Here is a 21,855-nt window from a genome sequence, read left to right on the forward strand (position 1 = left end):
TCCTTCAAGCATGTTCGGAGATCAGCTAACGAGATGGCGGATAATTTGGCAAGAATGGGGTTTCGAAAGAGGCATTAGCTCTATTTGATTCTCTTCCTCCTTAATATTTTGTATCTCTGTGTCTCTTATTCCCCGATTGTATTTCCTTTTTCTTTGTAATTTGACCATCTCGGTCCTTTCTCAATCAAATTTGCTATCATTAAAAAAAAAGTAATTCCAAACTATGTGAGTCTAGTTGGACCTCAATTCCAATGGCAAACTGAGTTGGGTTGGCCTCCAAAGGCCCCAATAGGCCATTCACATATAGACAAACTTTAGGATCAGCCCACAATTAAACTTGTACCAGCATTGGGTGCTGCCCCAAACACACCCTTGGATGTACATCCAATTCAAAAAACACCCTTGGATGCAATTTTCTTACTAGAAGCTATCTGGGTTCTTTTCTTGGGCATCTAATTACCACATATCTCCTTCAAAATGACAAATTTGATTGAGAAAGATTGAAATTACTGGAGTTTGATTTTCACATGTCCATCTAATCTCCAAAGGGGGGGGGGGGACAAGGGATTAATAAATAAAAAGGACCTTCACCAGGCAACTTTAAACACTGTTAGATCCCACACAGTAAATACTCATTCATATTTTGCTTAGAAACTTAAAAGAGGAATTTGGAATATTATCTCAGGATCTATCATATTCGTGGGCCAATTTGGTGATATCCACAGCCAGTTTCAAGAGTAGAATCTAAGATGTATTACTTTCCTAAAGAGTTCCACAGTTGTTCCCATAGATATAGAAGCCCTTCAGTTTTTTCAGCTGACTACAAAAACAATTTGAAGAATTGCCAAAACATCTGTTGAGTGTAGCACATCTATGACCTGCGGATAGGATTTCAATGGTTGGATCAACTGCACTAGATAAAGTACTATGATGTGATTTTCAGAGAGGTCCCAATATAAGCTCTTGATATGTGACACCTATTGATTTCTGTAGGGGCTGAAATGGATCATGCTTTTCTTCGAAGCAGCAAAGCCAGTAGATAACTGAGGGCTGAGTCGACAGAGGACAATGCAACAATGAGCAAGGCTACGAGAACGAGAGTAAGAGTAGCAGTCTTCAGCTGGAAAACACCCAAGAAACCCAACAATTAGGATATGGCCAGCACAAGGGCAGTGCCTAAAAGAAAAAATGGTTACGGTCTTAGTTTTGTTTCAAAATTGAAACCAGTACATCTTAGAAAATAAAAAACAAATGTTTGCTGACAATAGGAAGTGAGGTACGGGTTTGATACCATGAAAAATTAGAAAATGCCCAAATCCATGCAAGCTGCGACATTGTTCAGAATGAACAGATTTTATAGAGCATATGTAGATTTTGTCAGTTCTTTTTTCTCTTTGTCCCATTTCATCTAGCTTAGCTAAAGTGAAATAAATAAAAATCCATCATGCACATGGATCTGATTGTATATAGCTGGTGCAAGGATATTCAATGAGGAAATCAAACAGAACGATCAATCGAAATTGAGGTAAACATACACACAGTACAACTAAGTAGCACTGAAAATAATGAAAAGCTGTCATAGTTTCTGACATGTGAATAAATGAATCAACACTGAAACACACATCCATGCTCACATTTATGTATAGGGCATGTCCAATATCATTATAATACAAGGGAAACGATATTTCCATCGAACCATCCCCCTTTTCAGGAATCCACCCTTTCTATTTTGTTTTTTACTCTCTTCCGCCTTCCTTGCAGCCTAAAAAGCACGGGTACTCTCCGGAGGCCCACGTACCCGTGTCGGGTGCGTATCGGGTGCGGGTGCGGGTGCTCTTGGGTACTCTTTGGGTGCGTACTAGGTACACAGTCGGGTTTGTGTACGTATCGGGTGCGCACCCGGTTCAGATTAAATCGAAAATTATAGATTTACAATAGAGGGGTTGTCCTAATTAACAAAAGGGGGGTTGAATATATCAAAATATTTATAATATATATATCTCATAATTAAAAACCTAACAACTTAGAAGTAATATTAGATTTTGGTGATGTTATTGTTATTTGATTGTTCTCCAATTAACTTGTTTGAATTCTTTAACAAAATATTTATTTTTTTATTTTTATAATAATATAATAAAATATAAAAATATATTATATTCAGCGTACCCCCAACGTACCCATATCCTTTTCTTTTTTTTTAAATCACATATCCACGTACCCGTATCGTGTCGTACCCGCACCCTGTACCCGTATCTGTGCTTCATTGTAGTTGCAGCCCATATCCTAGAACCAGCTAATCCCTTTTCCCCCCCAACCCATCCGTGATCAATCTTTAGTTCTCTGTTGTTTCTGTGGTGCAATTTTTGATATCTCCAACATGATGATATTTTGATTGGCATTGGTCACAGATTTGTGGACAGTCAGCACTGACCGCTTGGCCTTCCTGCCAACTACAAGGATTACTCTGAACAGGAGCCGGTTATGACATTGGCAATGCACCTAACCTAGACAACAAAGCACTCCTCGTATCTTTCCTTCTCATGAAGTCGAACATGGTGGCCTACTCTTTCTTTCTCCTCTGAGTTGAGTTGGATGGAGGAGTTGATGTTGTGGACCTTTGTATGGGTGGTGGGTTGAGAGTGAAAGGAGAAGGGTTTGATTCCAGAATGAGATTTGGTTTTGGTTTGGGCGAGTGAGGTGAGGGAGTGTGGTGTTTAAAGAGAACTGGAGAAAGGTTGGTGGAGAGAGGATGCAAAAAGGAGAGGGAGGGGGGTTGCAGAAGTAACGACGACGACAACAACAGTGACAGCTGACAGAGTTGGGGATTAGAAAGTTGGAAGAGTTGATCGCTGTCAAAAAGGACTCCAAGAGTAATGAACAGGTCTCTGTGGATCCTCTTGTCTTCCTGACGAAAGAGAATGAGCTTGGCTTCGAGACTGAGTTTCGTCTGAGGGAGTTAGGGAAATGTTCTTCCTGAAGGGGAGTTTTAATGGGCGCTGTTGACGGAAGGTTTTGAGAGTTTTTGCTTTAACCTTGTAGGTTGTCTTCAAGATCTTCGAGGGAGATCACACAAGAGAGAAGTTTTTATCTTATGGAATGGTTGTTTTCAAGATCTTCGTAAAGGTTTTTTTGGTAGTTTTAACAGGGGCTTTTTTAAGAATGATCTTCTACGAAGATTACAGAACTTGAAAGTTTAGTATTATTGTTTTGGATGGGTGAATGTAAAGGGTATGGAAAAGGGGAATAGTTTTGGATTTTTTCTTTTAGGGTCCTAGAGTTATCTCCTGGGTCCTCATACGATGTAATTCATGGGGGACTCCGGGTCCCTTCTTCATGTAATTCCCGTACGAATTATCAATATATTTCTGTCACTTTTAAAAAAAAAAAAAAAAACAGTGACAGCAACAACAGAGATCGTATGATTCAATTGAATTTGATTGGGGCTTGTCCCTCAAGAATTGTGAATGCTAGGGGTATGTGAAATCCAGGGTCAAGTGCCGCTAGATCCCCACTCCTCTGCTGTCCAAGCAGGCATGCCCCCGCACGTGCATCTTCAAGTCTTTTTTACCGATGCCACGATTGTCCACAACGCCATTATCAAGGCCAAAGAGACGAAGGCGAAATGAGTCCCCTATTTCTTAAAGCTATTTGTTTTATATGTTTACCTTCTTCATTCACCCTCTTCAACCAACCATGACATCTCTTCCCTCTCTCTCTCTCTCTCTCTCTCTCTCTCTCTCTCTCTCTCTCTGTTGTTATTACAATCCCTACATTTCTCTTCTCTCTCGTCGTCACATCTCTTTCCTATTGTCCTTTAATGGTTAACATGACTCGGCATCTGTATCCAATGAGGGTTGTGAGGAAGGTCGATGCCCTCCCCGCGGCCTCCGTGTGAAGGCCAACAAAAAAAAACTAGTCGTGAATACAAATGAGTGGGACTCATGTTGTGGCACCATGTTGCCTTTGTGGCAACAGTGGGACTCATGTTGCCTTTCACAAGAAATCGTCCAAAGGGGCAATGAGTTTTCCAGGTAAGAAAAAGCTTTTGTTGTATAGAGAAGTGCTTAACACCGTACAACTAATCCGGCAAGTTATCATTAAAAAAAAACTAATCCAGAAAGAATTATGACAGCTTGCGCCAATAGACAAAAAACTGAGAGTGGAATAGCTAATAAAAGGGGTGGAAATATCATTTCACATAATATATAGAGACAAAGAGATATACCATTGTGTTATTCATGAAGAGACATATCACAAATCTATCTCTGGGTTTTATGATGCATGGAGGAAGGCTTCAGATATTTGAAAAGCAGAGAAGAATTCTAAAATTTCACATAGTCAAAGGAGGTTTTTGTCACGTTTCCAACTGGCGTTGCTATAGAAGCACACACTTTTTTGCCCACAACAGCTGACTCTAATGGTCCTGGCTACAGTCCAATCTGCAAATTAAACCTAAGTGTCTTCTAAAATATTCACCTTCAGCTTGATAAATGACTAAACCAAAAGAATCAATAACTAAACCTACAGACTACTTCAATTTAACATTTCTCTGTTTAATCTCTAATCAGAACCATTTACTATTGACCAACGAAATGCACTATATGGCGTTGAGCCTGATTCTCAATCGGTCAAAGGCTTTGGTTTTCAACCTTGACGTTGAAGGTTCAATCCCAGCTTACCTATAAAAAAAATGCAATATATTAAATTGAAAAACTATACAGCTTTTAAAACAGAGAAGCCAAGAAAAATGTGGCATCAGATTAACAATGAAGCAAATCTAGAACATTTGGGATAGACATGCTACAGATAGGAAACCTGTCTGTGATGCCATTTGTGACTATAAGGATATTTCAGAAACTATCCTATCCAATCAAGGATATCAATAACAACCTCAAAAATGACCATGATCTGCAAAGGTAGGTCACTCTCTCACTTCCCAAATTGGAAGACAAGTAGACACATTTTTTCATCAAAGGTGGGTTACTCTCTCACTTCACAAATTGGATGACACAGAGTAGACACATTTTTTCTCATGACATGACGAAAGCTTTTATTCATAGCCACGAACTCTCCTCTGTTATGGTTGAATAGTGAATCCAGTGAGAAAACCTAGTAGTCCTCTCTAGAACATCCCTAAACTCGCTAAACAAACTGCTAAACTAGGGTTAACTCTAACATTGTAAGTAAAGCTCACTAAACCTAGGTAGTCATGCATTGTTGATGTTTGGTGAGAACACTGTGCACTGATACTCCACGCCTAAGAAAAAAACTACAACCTAGCCTAGTCAAGACTCAAGACTACCTAGCCAAGATAGACTACAATCTAACCAAGCTGGTCCTTTTGAAACAGGTGAGAAGAATTGGTTTCTCAATGACGCATGTCACGAACACAAAATCAAGTTCGATGCATTATACTTTCCTAACTATCATTCATCATATTATTTTCAATGTGTACCTAAGCTGTTTGTTCAAAAGAATATGATGAAAGATGAGTTAAATATCTTATGGGATCATGGACGGTAGAACCTGTATTGTATACGTTAAAGTTAGAAGGGAACAATGAAAGTCCTGATCACAAGAAGAGAAACGACTGAAGTTTATTCATCATATTCGAAACAGTAAATAAAACGAGCTATTGAGATTTGGTAAAGACTAAATTACCCTTGATTCACAAAAAGAAGCTGTTTCCAATTATTTCAAGAAAATATATAAGTACAAAAATCATCTAAATGAATGAAGTTATTTACTATGTAAGGTCTTAAAGGAATTAGGTCTGGTGATAAAACTATTGGGTAGTGAATATCTCACCGTGCTTTGAAAGGTTGGCCACTCGATATACTTCAGTTGACTAGGCTGCTCGATCAGAAATACTAACAATGATCTCAAAGCCCTGCAGAAACAAAAAATTGGCAACTCAATGGTCACTTACTCTCTTTATTAAGCTCTTCTAGAAGTCCAATCCAAACACAATTGTGCAGATTCTTCATGACAAACTTTCTAATGCAATTCCCAACCCTGAGCAAAACCTCAAAAAGAAACTGCACAGAAATCCTCTACTGACAGTCTTAATTTTCACTCAAAACTCTTTAAAAATACCAGGAACATATCAATACAAAAAAATCATGAAGAATCATTTGCAAATATGCAAAGTGGCCTAATTTTCCATTCATAATAAGTACAATAGAATCATGTGCAAAGCGACATGAATACCCACAAAAATTCCTTGCTTGTTAGATTCCTTTAACTAGCATCACAACTGAAAATCTTCACTAGCTAGTTATTGTGCATTAAAAGAAAATTTTCTAAATTTCATAATTAAAATAAGGACAACAATCTGCCATTCAAAATAAAAAAAAGACAACAATCCAATCATACCAAAAAGCTTCCTTAATCAGACTTAACCAAAATGGGTCCGAATGGGACTCGTCTTCAAATCGCAATGCTTGATAGTTGTTCCTCTCTGATGCAGAACAGTTTATGAGCCTTGCATCTGAAGAACCATACCTAAGCCTACCTGAATAAGAATCTAAAATAAATAAATAAACCCAAAAAAAAAATCGAAAAATATAAGACTTTTCTAATAATTAAATAGGGAAATGAAAATTACCATTTCCTAACACTAGCTGAAATTTATTGGAATATCTGAGTTTAGCTTCATTGGGTCTCTGAATCCTAAAGGGTAGTTTGCAACTACTCGCCTGAATCAAACCTATAAAAATATATGAAGATGAAAATGTAAACAAACATAAAAAAAAGAAAGAACAGAAACTATAAATGCATGAGAGAGAGAGAGAGAGGAAGAAAACCTGAGGCATAAGTTAACCCAGAGATCATCTTCCAATGGTGGATGATAAAATGGGCTGAATTTTTTCTTAGGATGTATGATGAAAATGAAAACCAGAGGCTTTCTACTGTTTCTAGGGTCTGAAAGTAGTATATCCACCCACTGGCTTTTTTTATTTTGTGAAGGAATAGGAATGGGTTTCCTATTAAAGGAGTCCTCTACTTTGCTTTATCTGCCAAAAAACAGTCTTAGAATAACGATCTGTACTGATAAATTCACCCCCTTGAAAGAAGAATACAACCTCCGTTGAAGAAGCATACACACCCTTTAACAGATATATGGGAGGTGTATTTTCCTTTCAATGGGGTGAATTTATCACTGCCCTTGATAATTTACAAATACTTTATTTACAAAAAAACGTCTTCTAGTTCGACAATTTACAAAGGGAAATGTAATCAGCACTACTGTATTTTGATGAGGGCACTCCTCACTTTATTAAAAGTACGATATGGCCCGCTCCATAGGATGATCCAAACAGTCCATTAGATGGGCCACAGCCTAAATAGGTTGTGCCCCAAAAATTATTTCCATAGGTTGATCCCAACCCTCCGATCTATTGAAGGTTAGGATCAACCCTCTAACATTCAGATCAGAGGGTTAGGATCAGCCTATGGAAATGATTTTTGGGGCACAACCTATTTTAGCCGTGGCCCATCTAATGGACGGTTTGGATCATCCTATGGTGCCGGCAATACCATACTTTTAATAAAGTGAGGAGTGCCCTCATCAAAATAGTAGTGCTGATAACATTTCCCTTTACAAATGGAGTCTTTATTTGCATAAGGGGCAATGATAAATTTGCACCCTGGTATGATAATTCGCAACTCTTTAATGGGAATTGGCGTTAAAGAGCGTTAAAGTCTGCCACGTACCCCACTTTAAAGGGGGGCGAATTATCCTACAGGGAGTGTGAATTTATCATCGCCCTTTGCAAAATACAGTATTCTAGTTTCACAATTTACAAATAGCGTCATCAAATATTCGTGGAGTTTTCTTGCGGTTGGATCAAACATCAAGGGTGGCGCTTTTTTCAAGGTCGTTTTCGACTTTTTGCAAGGTCGTTTTCATCTTTTCACGTGCAAGGTCAGTTTGGTCTTTAATGAGTAAAAATTAAAATCTACGATTGATATTTTGGCCACAAATTAATGGCATGACTTGATTTGCAAAATTCAATCAAATGTGATGACTCTGTTTGTAAATTGTCAAACTAGAAGATTGTTTTTGCAAATAAAGCAAAGTAGAAGACTTCTTTTGCAAAAGCCCCAAAATTTAATCCAAAAAATTTTCTAATAAGATTTGCATTCCAGGCCGAGAATACCACCTCTTGTGGTGGGAAACAGATTCCGACATCTTTTATCCTTTTACCCTGCACCGTTGTCCGTTTCATTCATTTTTTTAACCAAATATCAGAATTAGGCAGAATTGGAATAGGATGCCGATTCCATTGCATGGTTGACCACCTCTTATTCACGGATTTATGTTTTAAAAAAATTACCAGAAGTAGTACTACTGCCCTGATGAAAAATATCAAACTACTCTTTGGTTTGCAAGAAGACTAAAACAGCCTTATCTTTAATTAATAGATCTTTTTTTTTATTAAACCCTATTTAAAGTAGACAGGGTTAATTAATAGAGCGTGGCTGTTACGTTTAAAAAAGATAGAAAGAGATGAGGGAAATGTTGATTCGAGGCAACCGGACCTCCTAGTGGTTCAAATCGAGAGAACCATGACTCTCCTACTAAGTTTTCTTTGCTGTAGAATTCTTTTCTTCTTCATTTCATTGAATTAAAGAACTTAAATACAAGCACAAAGGTGTGCCACATCACTAACCCATTTGCCCACTTCCATAACCCACTACCCATAAACTTTACCCACTAACATGACACATAATGAAACTAATATCCACAACCTTACATAAATAACTCCCTAATAACTTCTTTGCAACTACAACACATACACTGTAAAGAGGTACATATCATTCCTCCCCCCTTACAAACGACCTTGTCCTCAAGTTCAAATTATCGAATAAAATACTTTAATCCACCAGGGTCCCATATCGTAATGGTCACGATCATTTGAACCCCTCCATCAAAATCCATTGTGAACGGAGTTGGAAAGAAATGCGATTCTCCCTGAAGCCGCATCGAAATGGTGGAATGATTGAGTGACTTGGCGTGGTATTCAACTAAAGTATATTCGTCCCCATCAATTCTCACATTTTTCTCCATTTGAAAATCAACATTTTTAAGATTATGTTTTTCTTCGCCATTGCACATTTCCTCTTTTACCGTGTTGATTTTTTTTCAAACCTTCCACAAATCTTCATTGTCCTTCAATCATTTTCAAAACCAATGCTTTAATTTCCTATAGATCTTCACGTATAGAATCCCAAAACTCCGACGACCCAGTCATGGCGCAAGATCAACGGCTCTGATACCACTTGTTACGTGCCTAATCCGCCGTAACATAATTAAATAAAGAAAAAAGATAGAATGAGATAAGAGAATGGTTGATTCGAGGTAACCGGATCTCCTAGTGGTTCAAATCGAGAGGAACAATGACTCTCCTACTAAGTTTCCTTTGCTGTAGAATTCTTTTCTTCTTCATTTCATTGAATTAAAGAACTTAAATACAAACACAAAGGTGTGCCACATCACTAACCCATTTGCCCACTTCCATAACCCACTCCCTACAAACTTTGCCCACTAACATGACACATAATGAAACTAACACCCACAACCTTACATAAGTAACTACCTAATAACTTCTTTACAACTACAACACATACAATGTAAAGACGTACATATCAGTGGCACATCATAGAAACCTCTAAGTCGTGGCCCAAGCCGGCCCAACGAATGAATGGTTTGGATCGTCAAACCCTATGGGTTGCACCTACATCACAAATTGGTTGGTAATACTGCTTGTGATATAAGTTAAGTAGACCTGTGTATTGATAGTTTCAATTCACTTCGTACATATTTGATGATTTGAAAAGGATTTTGAATAGTTAGTCTTTAGTAAACCCAAAGACAATGGCAGAGCAAACCTAACTAGCGAACCATAGTCAACCTAATAAGCCTACCATTACGAATTGACCAAATTAGAGAACCCAAGTCAACCAAAGAAACCTACCATTTCGAATTGATCATTCTCCATTACAATACTATATAAATATTGATCATTCCTCGAAAAGGAGAATGCTAGAATGAGAAGCTTCTCATGAAGCTGATGAGAAACTTCTCATGAAGCTGATGAGAAACTTAGCATCAGCAGGCTGAGAAACTTGTCATGAATATCTTCTTCATCAAAAGCCATGGGTAGCAACCATATAACTTCATGGAAATACATGGGCAACTTCTCAGAATAATTTCTTGTTGTGAAAAGTGCAACATAATCTTGACTTGGGATAACTCACATGATGTTAGCATGAATAGAATTTCCATCTCAGGCCTTTGAAAATCACACTATTCAAACATTTCTAACCATGAAAATGAATTTAGACCTCTATAACTCTTTTATCTTCTTTTTTTTTCTAGACCTGTTTGTATTGAGGGAATTTTCTAGAAACGTTTGGAAAGGAAAAATATTTGTAAAATTTATTAGTATTTTTACACACAAAAAAGATAATTTGAAACAACCCTATTCAATTTTTATTTGGATAATTGATGAAGAAATTGTGTTATTTTTCTGAAATGACACATGAACGGCGTTTAATTTGATTTCACGTCCATTTGGCATTGTACGATAAAAAGACAAAAGTGTCCTCTTCTTCCTAAATTTTTTCTATTTTTTAATCTCCACCACTACCGACAACCATCGCTGCAACTTTAAAGAGAGAGGGGGGAGGAGGAGAAGAAGAAGAAGATAAGTAGGAAGAGTAAGAAAAAGAGGAGGAAGAAAAGGAAAAAGGGAATTGATGCCGGAAAAAATTGAGAATGCCGAAAAAATGAAAAAGAAGGTAAGTAGAAGAAGGAAGAAAGAAGAATCATCGTCAAAATTATTGGAAGATGCTGAAAAAAAATAAAAGAAAACGAGGAAAAAGAAGAAGAAGAAAGGAAAGCTGGGGTTGAGTCTATGAGATTTGGGGTCAACTCGGTGAGAATTGGGGTTACAGAGTTTACTTTTTTCTCTTGTTCATTATCTTTTCATCCGCTTCCTCTTCTTTTTCTGCTTCTTCTTTCCCTTTATTCTCTTTCGAGTTACAATGATGATTGTTGGCAGTGGTGAAAATGGTAAAATAGAAAAACTAAAGAAGAAGAATGATACTAGTTATTGTGCATATGATTTAGTTACAGAGTAGTTATTGTAGGATTATGCATTTAGATTTGTAGGTGTTAGTTACTTGTTATGTGTCATGTAGGTGGGTAAATGGCTTGGTGATGTGGCACACCTTTGTGTTGTATTTAACTTCTTTATTTCAATGAAATAGAGAGAGAAGAGAATATTTACAGCACCAAAAGACACTTCATTCTAGTAGTTCCTCTCTACTTGAATCTCTAGGAGGTTTGGTTGTCTCGAATCAGCCTCTTTCCCTTCTCTTTTTCTTGTTTATCTAAGCTACATCCAATTAAGCCCGCAACAAAGAACAAGTCATTTTGGTCTCTTTTCATCATACGGGGTGATCATGAAATCGAATAAAACACCACTCACATATCATTTGAAAAATATAATGCAATTTTTTCATCATCTATCTTTTTTTTAAGAGTAACCTCTAAATTAACCATAATCACATCATTTCCCCCTAAATCACAAAAGGAAAAGAGAAAATTTTGATGTCAGAAATATTTTTCTTACGAGGAATTCTAGACTGAAGGGAGCTCTTGCAAAAAAGAGGTGATAGGGCTCTCCTATTGGCTACACATCACCATCACGGGCTCCCTTCGGTCTAGAATTCCTCGTAAGAAAAATATTTCGCATGATGGTGATGTGTAGCCAATAGGAGAGCCCTTTCACCTCTTTTTTGCGGGGGCTCCCTTCAATTTAGACTTCCTCTTTTCTTGCAATCCAAACATAGCCTTAAGAAAATTTCAGTCATTTAACCAGTGACACATTTCACATGTCATTCTCACATTCGTCGAAATATTAACCGTGGTTCGAACTCCGCGCGTTACATTACCAGCCGTAGGATCAAAGACACAATTTCCGATCACGCCACATGTCGCCACTAGGGCAGCCCGAGAGTCCTATAAATAGGGTTCCAACTCCGATTTAAATCCATCTTCTTTCACAGAAATCACGATCAGATACGAACATCTCTTCATTTTTCTTCGTTGTTTGAGGAAGAGAAAGACAAAAGAAAATAAAAAAAATGGTAGAACAGCTGACCGAAGAACAGATCTCTGAGTTTAAGGAAGCTTTTAGCCTATTCGATAAGGACGGTGATGGTATATTTTTATTTCTTTATCTCCGATCTTCATATTCGCTCTCTTTTGTTTTTGATTCTCGTTTTCTAGAGCTTTTTTTTCCAATTCGAAACCCTAAAATGCCTAGGTTTATGTTTCTAGGGTTTTAAGTGATGGATTTGTGTTTAGAACGTTGTAGATTCGTTTTGAAAGCCTTGATTATGGAGAGATCGAGGGTTTTTGCTTTCGGATGTGGTTTTATGATCGTTCTTTATTTAATGTGGCAGATCTAGGTTACTTTCTTTCTTTTTATTTTCTGTTTTTTATTTTAGTTTGACATTTGCATCTCGACATGTTCGTGTGGTTAATGACTTGATTTTTCCTTTGATCTCGCTGCCTGTTCTGGAATTTCTACTTTAGATTTGCTGTTTTCAGCAGATCTGATGGATTTATTATCTAAAATCTGTGAATGACGGATCGATGTTTATTATCTGAAATCTATGAATAACGGATCGATGTATATTATCCGAAATCTGTGAATGAGATGGATCGATGTTTATTATTTGAAATCTTTGAATGACGGATCTATATTTATTTATTTGTTGATGTTTTTTTTATGTTATCTTTGGCCTGTTTAGCAACGCTATGAAGTTGCTTTTGTCTGATCTGATCTGATCTGATCGTGAAGGTGGTATGGAGTGATCTTGTCAAAATCTCTGTTCAGTTATGATATTTTGTGATTTATGTGCCTTCTAAAAAATTGAAAGGTTTTGTTTTTGCTGTTGTTTAGTGTTTCTCTCCTATCATCGTGTCCGAACTGTGGAAGGGATTTCCAGTTGGTTTAATTAGGGGAGTGATAAATCGACCCCCTATATGTCTCTCTCTCCGCTTTCTCTCTCTAACCGAGAGGATGGAGAAAGACACATGGGGGGGGGGGGGTGTCGATTTAAGATATTTGAGGGTCGATTTTTCGCTGCACACTGATACAGGTTATTAAAAGAGAACATAAAAGGCCCATAGGGCATTCAGGATACAGGTTCAAATGTTCAATCACTGGTTCCCCATAGAAAATGTTCTATTGGTAATAGATAACAGGGGACTATCAAGAGACTTACATTCTTAGCTTATGGATATCCAGTTCTTGACTTTTGCTTTGTTAATGTTATTAGGATACATTATATCTCTCTAGTAGAATGTTGTATGCCAACCTTCTACACATAGACAAGTCATTGTATGGCTTTGGGGAATGGGTGGGGGGGGGATGTGTATGATTGGGTTTTTAGGCCATAGTTTCAAAACTCCCTCATGTCATTGTCGACTCGCCTAAGTCGACTCCCTTTTACTTTGGCTAAGACCAAGTGTAGAAAAATACTTTTTTTTTTGCATGACTCATGTTCTTGCACAGCGCATGCTGTTTTATTTTACCAATAAACCGAATAGAAGTGGTACATACTGTTGTCGTTATGCAATCAGTTCTATATAAGTAGCAGTTGGTGATTTATCTTTCATATTTTATCTCTCATTGATGCAATTATTTCGGTTCTTGACAATTTTCTATTAGTTCTCAGTTTTGTGTCAATGACCCTTCACCAACTAACTGCTTTCCGGGCTGCACTGTTGTTGTCATTGGTTACTATTAGTAACGCCTTGAATCTTTGTCATTCTTCCAAAATACCTACATTTCTGAAAATTCAAAATTGGAATATGTTTGGATAACATGAAGCTGCTGGGGCATTGTTTTTAAGAATTCAAGAGGTCCTGGAAACCAAGCAGGGTACTAATTCACACGTGTTTCTGAAGCTCTTCGAACGTGAAATGCACCTTTTTCTGTGTTCTTCTTTCTGTAGTTAATTTACTCAGCTTCTCCTCTGTTAACCTTTGTTACCCTCTCATATTAAGCAATCCCTTGTTAATGTACATCTGATCTTTCTCAATGCAGGCTGCATCACTACCAAAGAATTGGGAACTGTGATGAGATCTCTGGGGCAAAATCCTACTGAAGCCGAGCTCCAGGATATGATCAACGAGGTTGATGCTGACCAAAATGGAACTATTGATTTCCCGGAGTTCTTGAATTTGATGGCACGGAAAATGAAAGTGAGTTTACCTTGCACTCCCTGTCTTCAGAATCTCAGTATATGAATTTTGGTTTACTCCACGGCACTCATGTTCCTGGACCAGTAGTTGGTTTGGTGATGTGTTCAAGTTTATAAAGTTATAGGTGGATAAACTTTCTAATATACTCCTAATTTTGGGAGTTCATAAATGCTCATCCTTCTTTATTTTACTGTTAAACTGTCTTGGGATGCTTCGTTTTATCATATATTTACAGGAAGGTGCTCTTTGGATTGTGTTTTCTGTTCATGCTTTTAATATTCTTAGTTTTATACTTTTATTGGACTCTTCTTTTCGTCTTGAATTATTTTATGGATTAGGCATAATGCTTTTATTAGACTTCTTTCCAATGAAAACAATCTAATTTCATTGTTTTCTGTTCATTTTTATTATGTTTTAACCGATGGGTGAGTCTTGGTGTTGCAGCTATTATTTAACTGTGATGCATAATATTTGGAAAACTGGGTTGTTATCATTTGTTATGGTATGGGTTGAAGTATCCTCTTTGGGTAGAAATCGCCAACCCCAACTTGTAGTGTTGTGAATTTTAATGGTTGCTGTGGGTTTTTTTTAGACGTGAGTTGTGTTAGCATGTACATGTATAGTGGATGTGCATTTAGGCGTTGTTTTCGTGTCTGTGCTTTGTGCCAATAAATTATTGGAGTGCCATTCATTTTTATGTAGAGTCCTGGGGTGCACCGTGAATGGGCCATGCTAAAGAATAGCCCTGTTTTTTTCTTTTTTTAATGGTTAAAGAGTCACCCTGTGATCAAATGCATTGTAAATAGAATGACCCACAGTTCAACTGGCAAAAATCATGGTTAGGAATGTATCATCCAATCAGTGGGAGATTTGTGCTGTGACCACCATGGCTTAAAATTTCGACCGAAATCCGAAATTTCGGATACCGGTGGGAACCGAAACCGAGAATTTCTGATATTCAATTTTTCGCCATTTACCAAATTTGGTCCGAAATTTCAGTTTAATGACATTATTTATTTTTTTAAAAAAAGTGTTACAAAATTTCGGCCGAAATTTCGAAATTTAAGTCCGGAATTTGGAACCAAATTACCAATTTTTGGACCGAAATTTCAGTTTTTTGTGGGGTCCGAAACGGTTACCGAAACCGAAATTTTAAACCTTGGTGACCACTGACCATCCATGCTGGGTTGTGGAGATGAGTAGATGAGTAGGGCCTACTTGATTGGGGACAATATATTAATAGCTATAGAGTAGGGCCTACTCATCTGTACTGTACAAGCTACTACTGCTTGTGATTTAAAAAAAAAAAAGCTACTACTGTTTGTGGGGAACCCGGGATTTTCCTGTGCTTGCTTTAAAGATTTTAGGGCTTTTGTACAAGAGCATTGATCCAAGTGCTTATGTGTTGTGTTGCTTGAAGGTGGATGTATAATGTTTTTCTTTTTTGATGTGTAAGCTGGGGTTTAACGGGGACAATAAAAGCACAAAACCATCCCTAACTCGGAACAAGCGAGAGGGGAGAACCAAGGTTCAGCACATATGCGCGACAAACACTAGGCCTGAGAGATCTAAATCGTCAATGCCTGTGAATTAGATAATCAACTAATTTGGTAGGGATGGACGTTTAGTGTTTAAGCTCTCCTATGTGTCGTTCCAGTATGGATATCTTTTTATCAAGTATGAAGGCATAGGGTGCATTTTTTCCATATGCTTGTTTATATTTAAACCCAAGATGCAAGTGTGATGTGTCCACTTCTAATAATCTGTCATTAGTGATTACTGATTTTGATTAGTTGTTTCTAACCCCTTAAATCTCCACTTGCAAAGGATACTGATTCTGAGGAGGAACTGAAGGAAGCTTTCAAAGTGTTCGACAAGGATCAAAATGGTTTCATTTCTGCCGCAGAGGTAAATTTCTTCCTTTTTCTTCATCAATAGTTATTGATGTGCTATTTATTTATTTTACTGAAATATGAATTGGCATGAAAACACATGCAGTTACGGCATGTGATGACCAATCTGGGAGAGAAATTGACTGACGAGGAAGTAGATGAGATGATCCGTGAAGCAGATGTGGATGGTGATGGGCAGGTGAATTACGAGGAGTTTGTGAGAATGATGCTCGCTAAGTAAAAGCCGCGTCGGACTCTTGTTCCAGGCTAGTTAAAAATTCTCATAATTATGTCGTAGTACTGTTGCGGCCTTGAACCGTTTTTCTGTCTTTAATTACAAAGATTTGGCAAAGTGGATTGCTAGACTCAGTTTTCATTTTTTGGTTTTCATTCTCTGTTGTGGAGATGATGGTAATGTAAAAATCTATGCCCCAAAGTTCTACTACTTACCTGTTCAACATAGATTTTTACATCAGTAAGTAATATATGAAGCCTCTGTTTTTTTGTACTACTGTTGTCTTATATAACCCAATCGTTCAGCATCTAGAGGCAACACAGGGTAGCATTCAATCCATGAGGTTGATTCATATCTTCAATTGATAAAGCACATAGGATTCCTGTGAATTATAGGATTTGAATTGTAAATGGTTCCCCAATATTACCCTGCCATTAGTGAGAGATGAATCTTCTTGGACGGCCTTTTCCAAGGGAGAAATGATTTGTTAACACATCTCTTTTCCAAACCCTGACTTTCCTATAGCTTTTGGATGGTTTGATGTTACATCAAAGAAGGATATTTACTCCTTTTTAGATGATCTATAGCAAGGATTAATCTAAAAAACCAAAACACCCATGCTTTTAGTCAATAAGAGTTTTTCCTCTCACTTCTCTCTAAAGTATGAGAAATTATATCCTATAACAATTAAAAATGAATCTGCTCTCTTCATGCAAAATCATCCCAAAATTTTACTAACAAATGCTGTAATAAAATCATCCAAAGGCTTAGTTAAACCCTAGCCTTAATCTACTAGCATTAACAATAGTCTAAATCATGGTTTTAAATTTCGACCGAATTTCGGTCAACACTGAAACCGAAATGCACCGAATTTCAGTCAGCACCCCCGCCTCCCCTAACCCACGCCAGACACAAAAAAAAAAGAAGAGACAGGAGCCTTAGGATTGCCTTAATTACTTAATATCCAACATTAGGTAAGGATCAAGGTTTTAAATTTCGGTTTCGGTAACCGCTTCGGCTCTCACCGAAACTGAAATTTCAAAAATTTACACAATTAAAAACTAATGTATTATAAAAAAAATGCGATATAACTAAAAATGTTGAGATCTTTGGGTTGAATTTCTCGAAATTTTGGACGAAATTACAAACTTTCGAAATTTCGGCCGAAATCTGGTACTGTTTCAGGTTTATGCAATTTCGGTTTTGGTGTTGACCGAATCAACGTTGATAAGGATCCCCCCAACAGGGAATGCCATCAAAGAAGTTCCATTCCCCCACACCCCATCAACAGGGAATGCCATAAAAAAAGTTCCATTCCCCCATTTTCTCTCTTATTCCATTTCTTAGGACTAGCTAACTAAGCCCTTTGTTAGCGCCTTTAAGTAGGTCAATTACATATGGGGAAGGCCATAGCATGTTAGATCTAGTACAGTCCATGTATTTGCATTTATGTCTTCTTATTTATTTCCATTCCTATGCACTCAAATGAAGCTCTTCTGAAATTCTACTAGAAAAGGTTGTTACCTATCCAGATCTCTATCAGAATTATATAACAAATTCCTCCAAAGAAACCCATATCCCCTGAAACTGCCTACTGTCATCCTTGTTTAAGGAAGACTCTTTTTGACCAAATCTTACTATTTTAGCACTGTATCAGAGCCTTATGAAATCCTAATCGATCTAACAAGCCTGCATTTGGAACTCCACACTTAGGGCTGCAACTCGAGCCGGGTTTTACCCGACCCGCATCGACCCGACCCGAAAATAGCCTGAGTTGGGTTCAGGTTTCATGGGTTTCGGGTCGAGCCGGGTTGAGCATTCAAAAGCCCGCATGAATCTCGGGTCGAGCCGGGTTTGAAGGGGCCCGACCCGACCCGACCCGAGTTACGTAAGTTATAGTATGTACATTTTTTTCTATTGTTAGTTAAAAGTTAAAAGTGAAAACCCACGTACCCACTGTTATTGTATGTGAGTGTAATTTCTGCTTCTATGAATTGAGTTGATTCAAGTGTTTGATTCAGCATTGTTTGATTGTAATTACAACATTGTTTGATTACAACATTGTTTGATTCAAGTGTAATGTGAGTGTAATTTCTGCTTCTATGAGTTGAGTTGCCTTGCCAAATAAGAATTTTCCTTAAAAAATTGCGGCAACGTGAAAAAACTTGACCCGACCTGAACCGACCCGAGATTTATCATGGGTAGGGCCGGGTTTGGGAATCGTGGGTTTTCCGAAAAAAAACCCGACCCGCCCGACCCGAGTTGCAGCCCTATCCACACTCACGCAGTGGACAAAAAAAATATGTGGTTTATTGATTCATTCCAAAAAATCTGAGGTTCATGGAGAATAAATAGAAAAAATGGCCCTTCGATCACTGTGATAGGAAAGAGGACATGCTTTGTAGTCAATGACAAACCATATGTTCTTGGTGGTTTTCGCCTGCATTATTTATTCTCTCGAATTCAGTATTTTATTTTATTTTATTTGGTAGGTAAGCTGGGATTGAACCTCTGACCTTTTTTTTTTTTTTTTCAGATCGGCAAGCTGGGATTGAACCTCCAATTGAACCACTGACCTTGACCATTGAACTAGAGGCTCAATCCCGATTCAATTAGAAAATGAATGTCTCGGATTGTGTATTGCATAGGCTCAAGTAGTATTAGCATAGAAGATTTCAAAAGTTGATTGATGATGGGCAGTTCTAAGTTTTCTGTGAAATGAAATCCGCACTCCATTGTTTTGATAATGCCACTCATGTCCTTAGTTTTATGCTTTTTTCAAGGGAACGTTATACATCCCACAAAAGAAATTGCCTAAAATGTAGGGGTGCAACTCAGGTAAGGTTGGATCAGGTTGAGGCCAACCCTAACCCAACCCATCTAACTTGAAATCGAGTCGGGTTGGAAGACGGAGGTTGGGTTCGGGTAGGGTTGCCAAGGCCTCAACCCTAACCCAACCCAAAATTAAATCGGGTTGGCTTTTCCTAACCCTAACCTAACCCAACCCAAGGAAACACCAACCCAACCGGAGCCAAAATCAGGTTGAACCAGACCCAAGTTGCACCCCTACTAAAATGGGGTACCTTTTAGGCTCTTTCCTCACAGCTGCTTCTTAGGCCCATGCGTAGGACATGGACATCAGGACATGAATAAGATCCGAAAAGTACTCGTAGAAGGATCCAATACAACCACGGTACGGAATTAATGGTGAATTAGTAGTCCTAAAGACCATGAACGGCAAAATTCCGCATAAAACGCACTGCCATATGGCAAATCCCAATTAAACATAGATCCAACTGAATAATTCACATTGACCGCTTCCAATTCAAAATGTATACCATTTAGAGACACGACAGAGGAGAGAGACAGAGAACAACGGTCATTTTTTTGGCCGGCAAACGTGCCTCTCATTTCCACAAAAAACCAGCTATTTTTTTTCATTTATGCTATTTTCTTGATTACCCACCAATTCATTTAGACCTATTCTCTCACCAACAGCAAAAAAAAATAAAAATAATCAAAATCCCATTCAAGACAGATGAAAGGAAGGCATAAACAAGAAGAAAAAGAGATGAATCTCACCACCCACATCCCAAATTTGCATAGCAAGGCATAGAAGAGAAGAAAAAGAGCTGAAAAGAGGAGAGAAAACGCGAAAGAAATGCCAACAAAACTATGGAGAAGGGCGAAAGAAGCCGCGAAAGACAAGCACAGCCTCTATATCACAAGGGTGGCAAGTAAGAAAGGATTTCGAAATCCAGACCTCGAGATCGCAATCATCAAAGCCACGAGCCATGACGAATCCACCGTCGATTATAAGAACGCCCAAAGAGTTTTCGCATGGGTTCGAACCTCACCCACCTTCCTAAAACCCCTCATATGGGCTCTAACAAAAAGATTAGAGAAAACCAAGAGTTGGGTTGTTGCTCTCAAGGGCCTCATGCTCATCCATGGTGTATTCTGCATGAAAATCCCCGCTCTTAAAAAGATCGGACGGCTCCCATTTGATCTATCCAATTTCCAAGATCGATTCTCCCACTCAATCAAAGGATTGGGATTCAGTGCTTTGATTCGGGCCTACTTTGCTTTCCTAGACCAACGGTCAGTTTATTTAAATTGCGAAGAAGAGGGAAATTCGATTGGGAGAGAGCTGTTGGGATTGGAAAGATCACAAATTTTACTAGATTTGCTCTTACAAATTAGACCTTATGGCGATGGGATGGAGGTGAGTTTGGTTCTTGAAGCTATGGATTGCGTACTTATTGAGATCTTTGAAGTCTATAGCGTGATTTGTAATGGAATTGCTAATGTTCTAGCAAGTATATCTGGAGCTGGGAATTTAGAAGCTACTATGGCATTGAGGGTACTTGAGAAGGCGAGTTTGCAAAGCGGTCAGCTATCGTCGTATTTTGAGGTCTGTAGGGGTTTAGGGGTGTTGAATGCAGCTGAATTGCCGCCTGTTGAGCAGATCCCAGAAGAGGATATTCGTGATCTCGAGAGGTTAATATGTGGCATTTCGAGTAATGGGTGTTTGAGTTTTTCTGATGGGGAGAAAGAGAGGCGATCGGTTGAAGAAACGGAGTATCGGAATGGGTGTTTGAGGACAATTGTTACAGAGAATTGGGTAGTTTTTAACGACGATCTGAAGATCAAAGGAGGGAATGGTTTTGATGGATGGAATGAGGATTCGTTTGGTATTTATCCTAGTTTTTGTAGTAGTAGCAGTGGTGCTCCTCCTGCTTTCGACGTATCGATTTTTCAGTGCAATCCATCAGTGTTGGATTACCAGAAGAATCTAATTTGCCTTTAATGACAAGAAAATGTCTCTGTTTTCCCCCCCTTGTTTTCCTTCTCTATGAAAGATATGGAGGGTCAGGCTGGAAGTCCGAAGAGAGACGGATACCATCTTTAACCGTGATTTTTCGACCTTGTAACTAGTGATGAAATCTCCTTCCATACTGTCTCTTGTTCTTCTGTTTGGTTAGTGAGATAATTTTTATTTTAGATTTTTTTGAAGGAGGTGACATTGGGATTTTAATAAGTTATGGTGACCGAACAGTTTGGGCATGTTTGGCTACCATGAATCTTTTTTTTTTGCAGGAATATTAGCTTACCTAATGGTGAGGGAGGGTGGGAGAGGTATAGACTATAGACAATGAGTTAAGAAATGAGTTAAGAGAGGGTGAGAAAAGCCTGAAAAACAAGGAAACAAAATACTCCACCCAAAGTATGATTTTTCTTCAACTTGTTTTTTAGCCGCTTCTCAACCTTACTCATTTATGCCCGTCAAGTCTCTCCTTCTCCCACCCGCACAACCCCTTTCTTACCACTTGAGAAACTAATTTATCATGAATAAAATAGAATCATGGTTGCCCAGCATGCCCAAAGTGTTAAAATTCTCAAAAAAAATTCCATAGTTCTAAAGGTATGATTCCTATGGC

At 38.1% G+C, this 21,855-nt stretch overlaps 3 protein-coding genes across 4 annotated transcripts; 2 read left to right on the plus strand and 1 right to left on the minus strand.

The window, feature by feature from the left end:
• Nucleotides 1-641: 641 nt before the first annotated feature.
• On the minus strand, nt 642-6,989 carry LOC143863927 (uncharacterized). Of its 2 annotated transcripts, none has more exons than XM_077374724.1 (5): nt 6,807-6,987; nt 6,608-6,709; nt 6,376-6,514; nt 5,809-5,890; nt 642-1,120 (listed from the first exon to the last, which is right to left on the minus strand). In XM_077374724.1, exons 1-5 carry the CDS (start codon nt 6,832-6,834, stop codon nt 1,007-1,009), a joined length of 465 nt encoding a protein of 154 aa, XP_077230839.1. In that variant the 5' UTR covers nt 6,835-6,987; the 3' UTR covers nt 642-1,006. The 2 variants fall into 2 exon arrangements, with proteins under 2 accessions (XP_077230839.1, XP_077230840.1); XM_077374725.1 differs by lacking the exon at nt 642-1,120 and adding an exon at nt 1,129-4,679 and having other exon boundaries at nt 6,807-6,989.
• Nucleotides 6,990-12,054: 5,065 nt separating this feature from the next.
• LOC143863928 (calmodulin-like) lies at nt 12,055-16,687 on the plus strand. The gene is made up of 4 exons (XM_077374726.1): nt 12,055-12,232; nt 14,130-14,287; nt 16,115-16,195; nt 16,286-16,687. Exons 1-4 carry the CDS (start codon nt 12,157-12,159, stop codon nt 16,418-16,420), a joined length of 450 nt encoding a protein of 149 aa, XP_077230841.1. The 5' UTR covers nt 12,055-12,156; the 3' UTR covers nt 16,421-16,687.
• A 3,042-nt stretch (nt 16,688-19,729) lies between these two features.
• LOC143863777 (putative clathrin assembly protein At1g25240) lies at nt 19,730-21,430 on the plus strand. Its single transcript, XM_077374541.1, has one exon. The coding sequence runs from the start codon at nt 20,076-20,078 to the stop codon at nt 21,222-21,224; it is 1,149 nt and encodes a 382-aa protein (XP_077230656.1). The 5' UTR covers nt 19,730-20,075; the 3' UTR covers nt 21,225-21,430.
• The last annotated feature ends 425 nt before the right edge of the window (nt 21,431-21,855 follow it).

This window comes from Tasmannia lanceolata, unplaced genomic scaffold, assembly GCF_043159265.1.
Source record: "Tasmannia lanceolata isolate RefF3 unplaced genomic scaffold, GAP_Taslan_0.1 ptg000044l, whole genome shotgun sequence".
Classification (NCBI taxonomy): Eukaryota; Viridiplantae; Streptophyta; class Magnoliopsida; order Canellales; family Winteraceae; genus Tasmannia; species Tasmannia lanceolata.

Bases quoted from the DNA above. Each gene is read 5' to 3' on its own strand.
- LOC143863927 (XM_077374724.1), bottom strand. From the start codon at position 6,834: ATGATCTCTGGGTTAACTTATGCCTCAG. The intron at 6,515-6,607 runs GTAATTTTCATT...ATTCTTATTCAG, and splicing joins TCAGCTAGTGTTAGGAAATG to GTAGGCTTAGGTATGGTTCT. The intron at 5,891-6,375 runs GTATGATTGGAT...TTGTTTCTGCAG, and splicing joins CTGATTAAGGAAGCTTTTTG to GGCTTTGAGATCATTGTTAG.
- LOC143863777 (XM_077374541.1), top strand. From the start codon at position 20,076: ATGCCAACAAAACTATGGAGAAGGGCGAAAGAAGCCGCGAAAGACAAG.
- LOC143863928 (XM_077374726.1), top strand. From the start codon at position 12,157: ATGGTAGAACAGCTGACCGAAGAACAGATCTCTGAGTTTAAGGAAGCT. The intron at 12,233-14,129 runs GTATATTTTTAT...TTCTCAATGCAG, and splicing joins ATTCGATAAGGACGGTGATG to GCTGCATCACTACCAAAGAA. The intron at 14,288-16,114 runs GTGAGTTTACCT...CCACTTGCAAAG, and splicing joins TGATGGCACGGAAAATGAAA to GATACTGATTCTGAGGAGGA.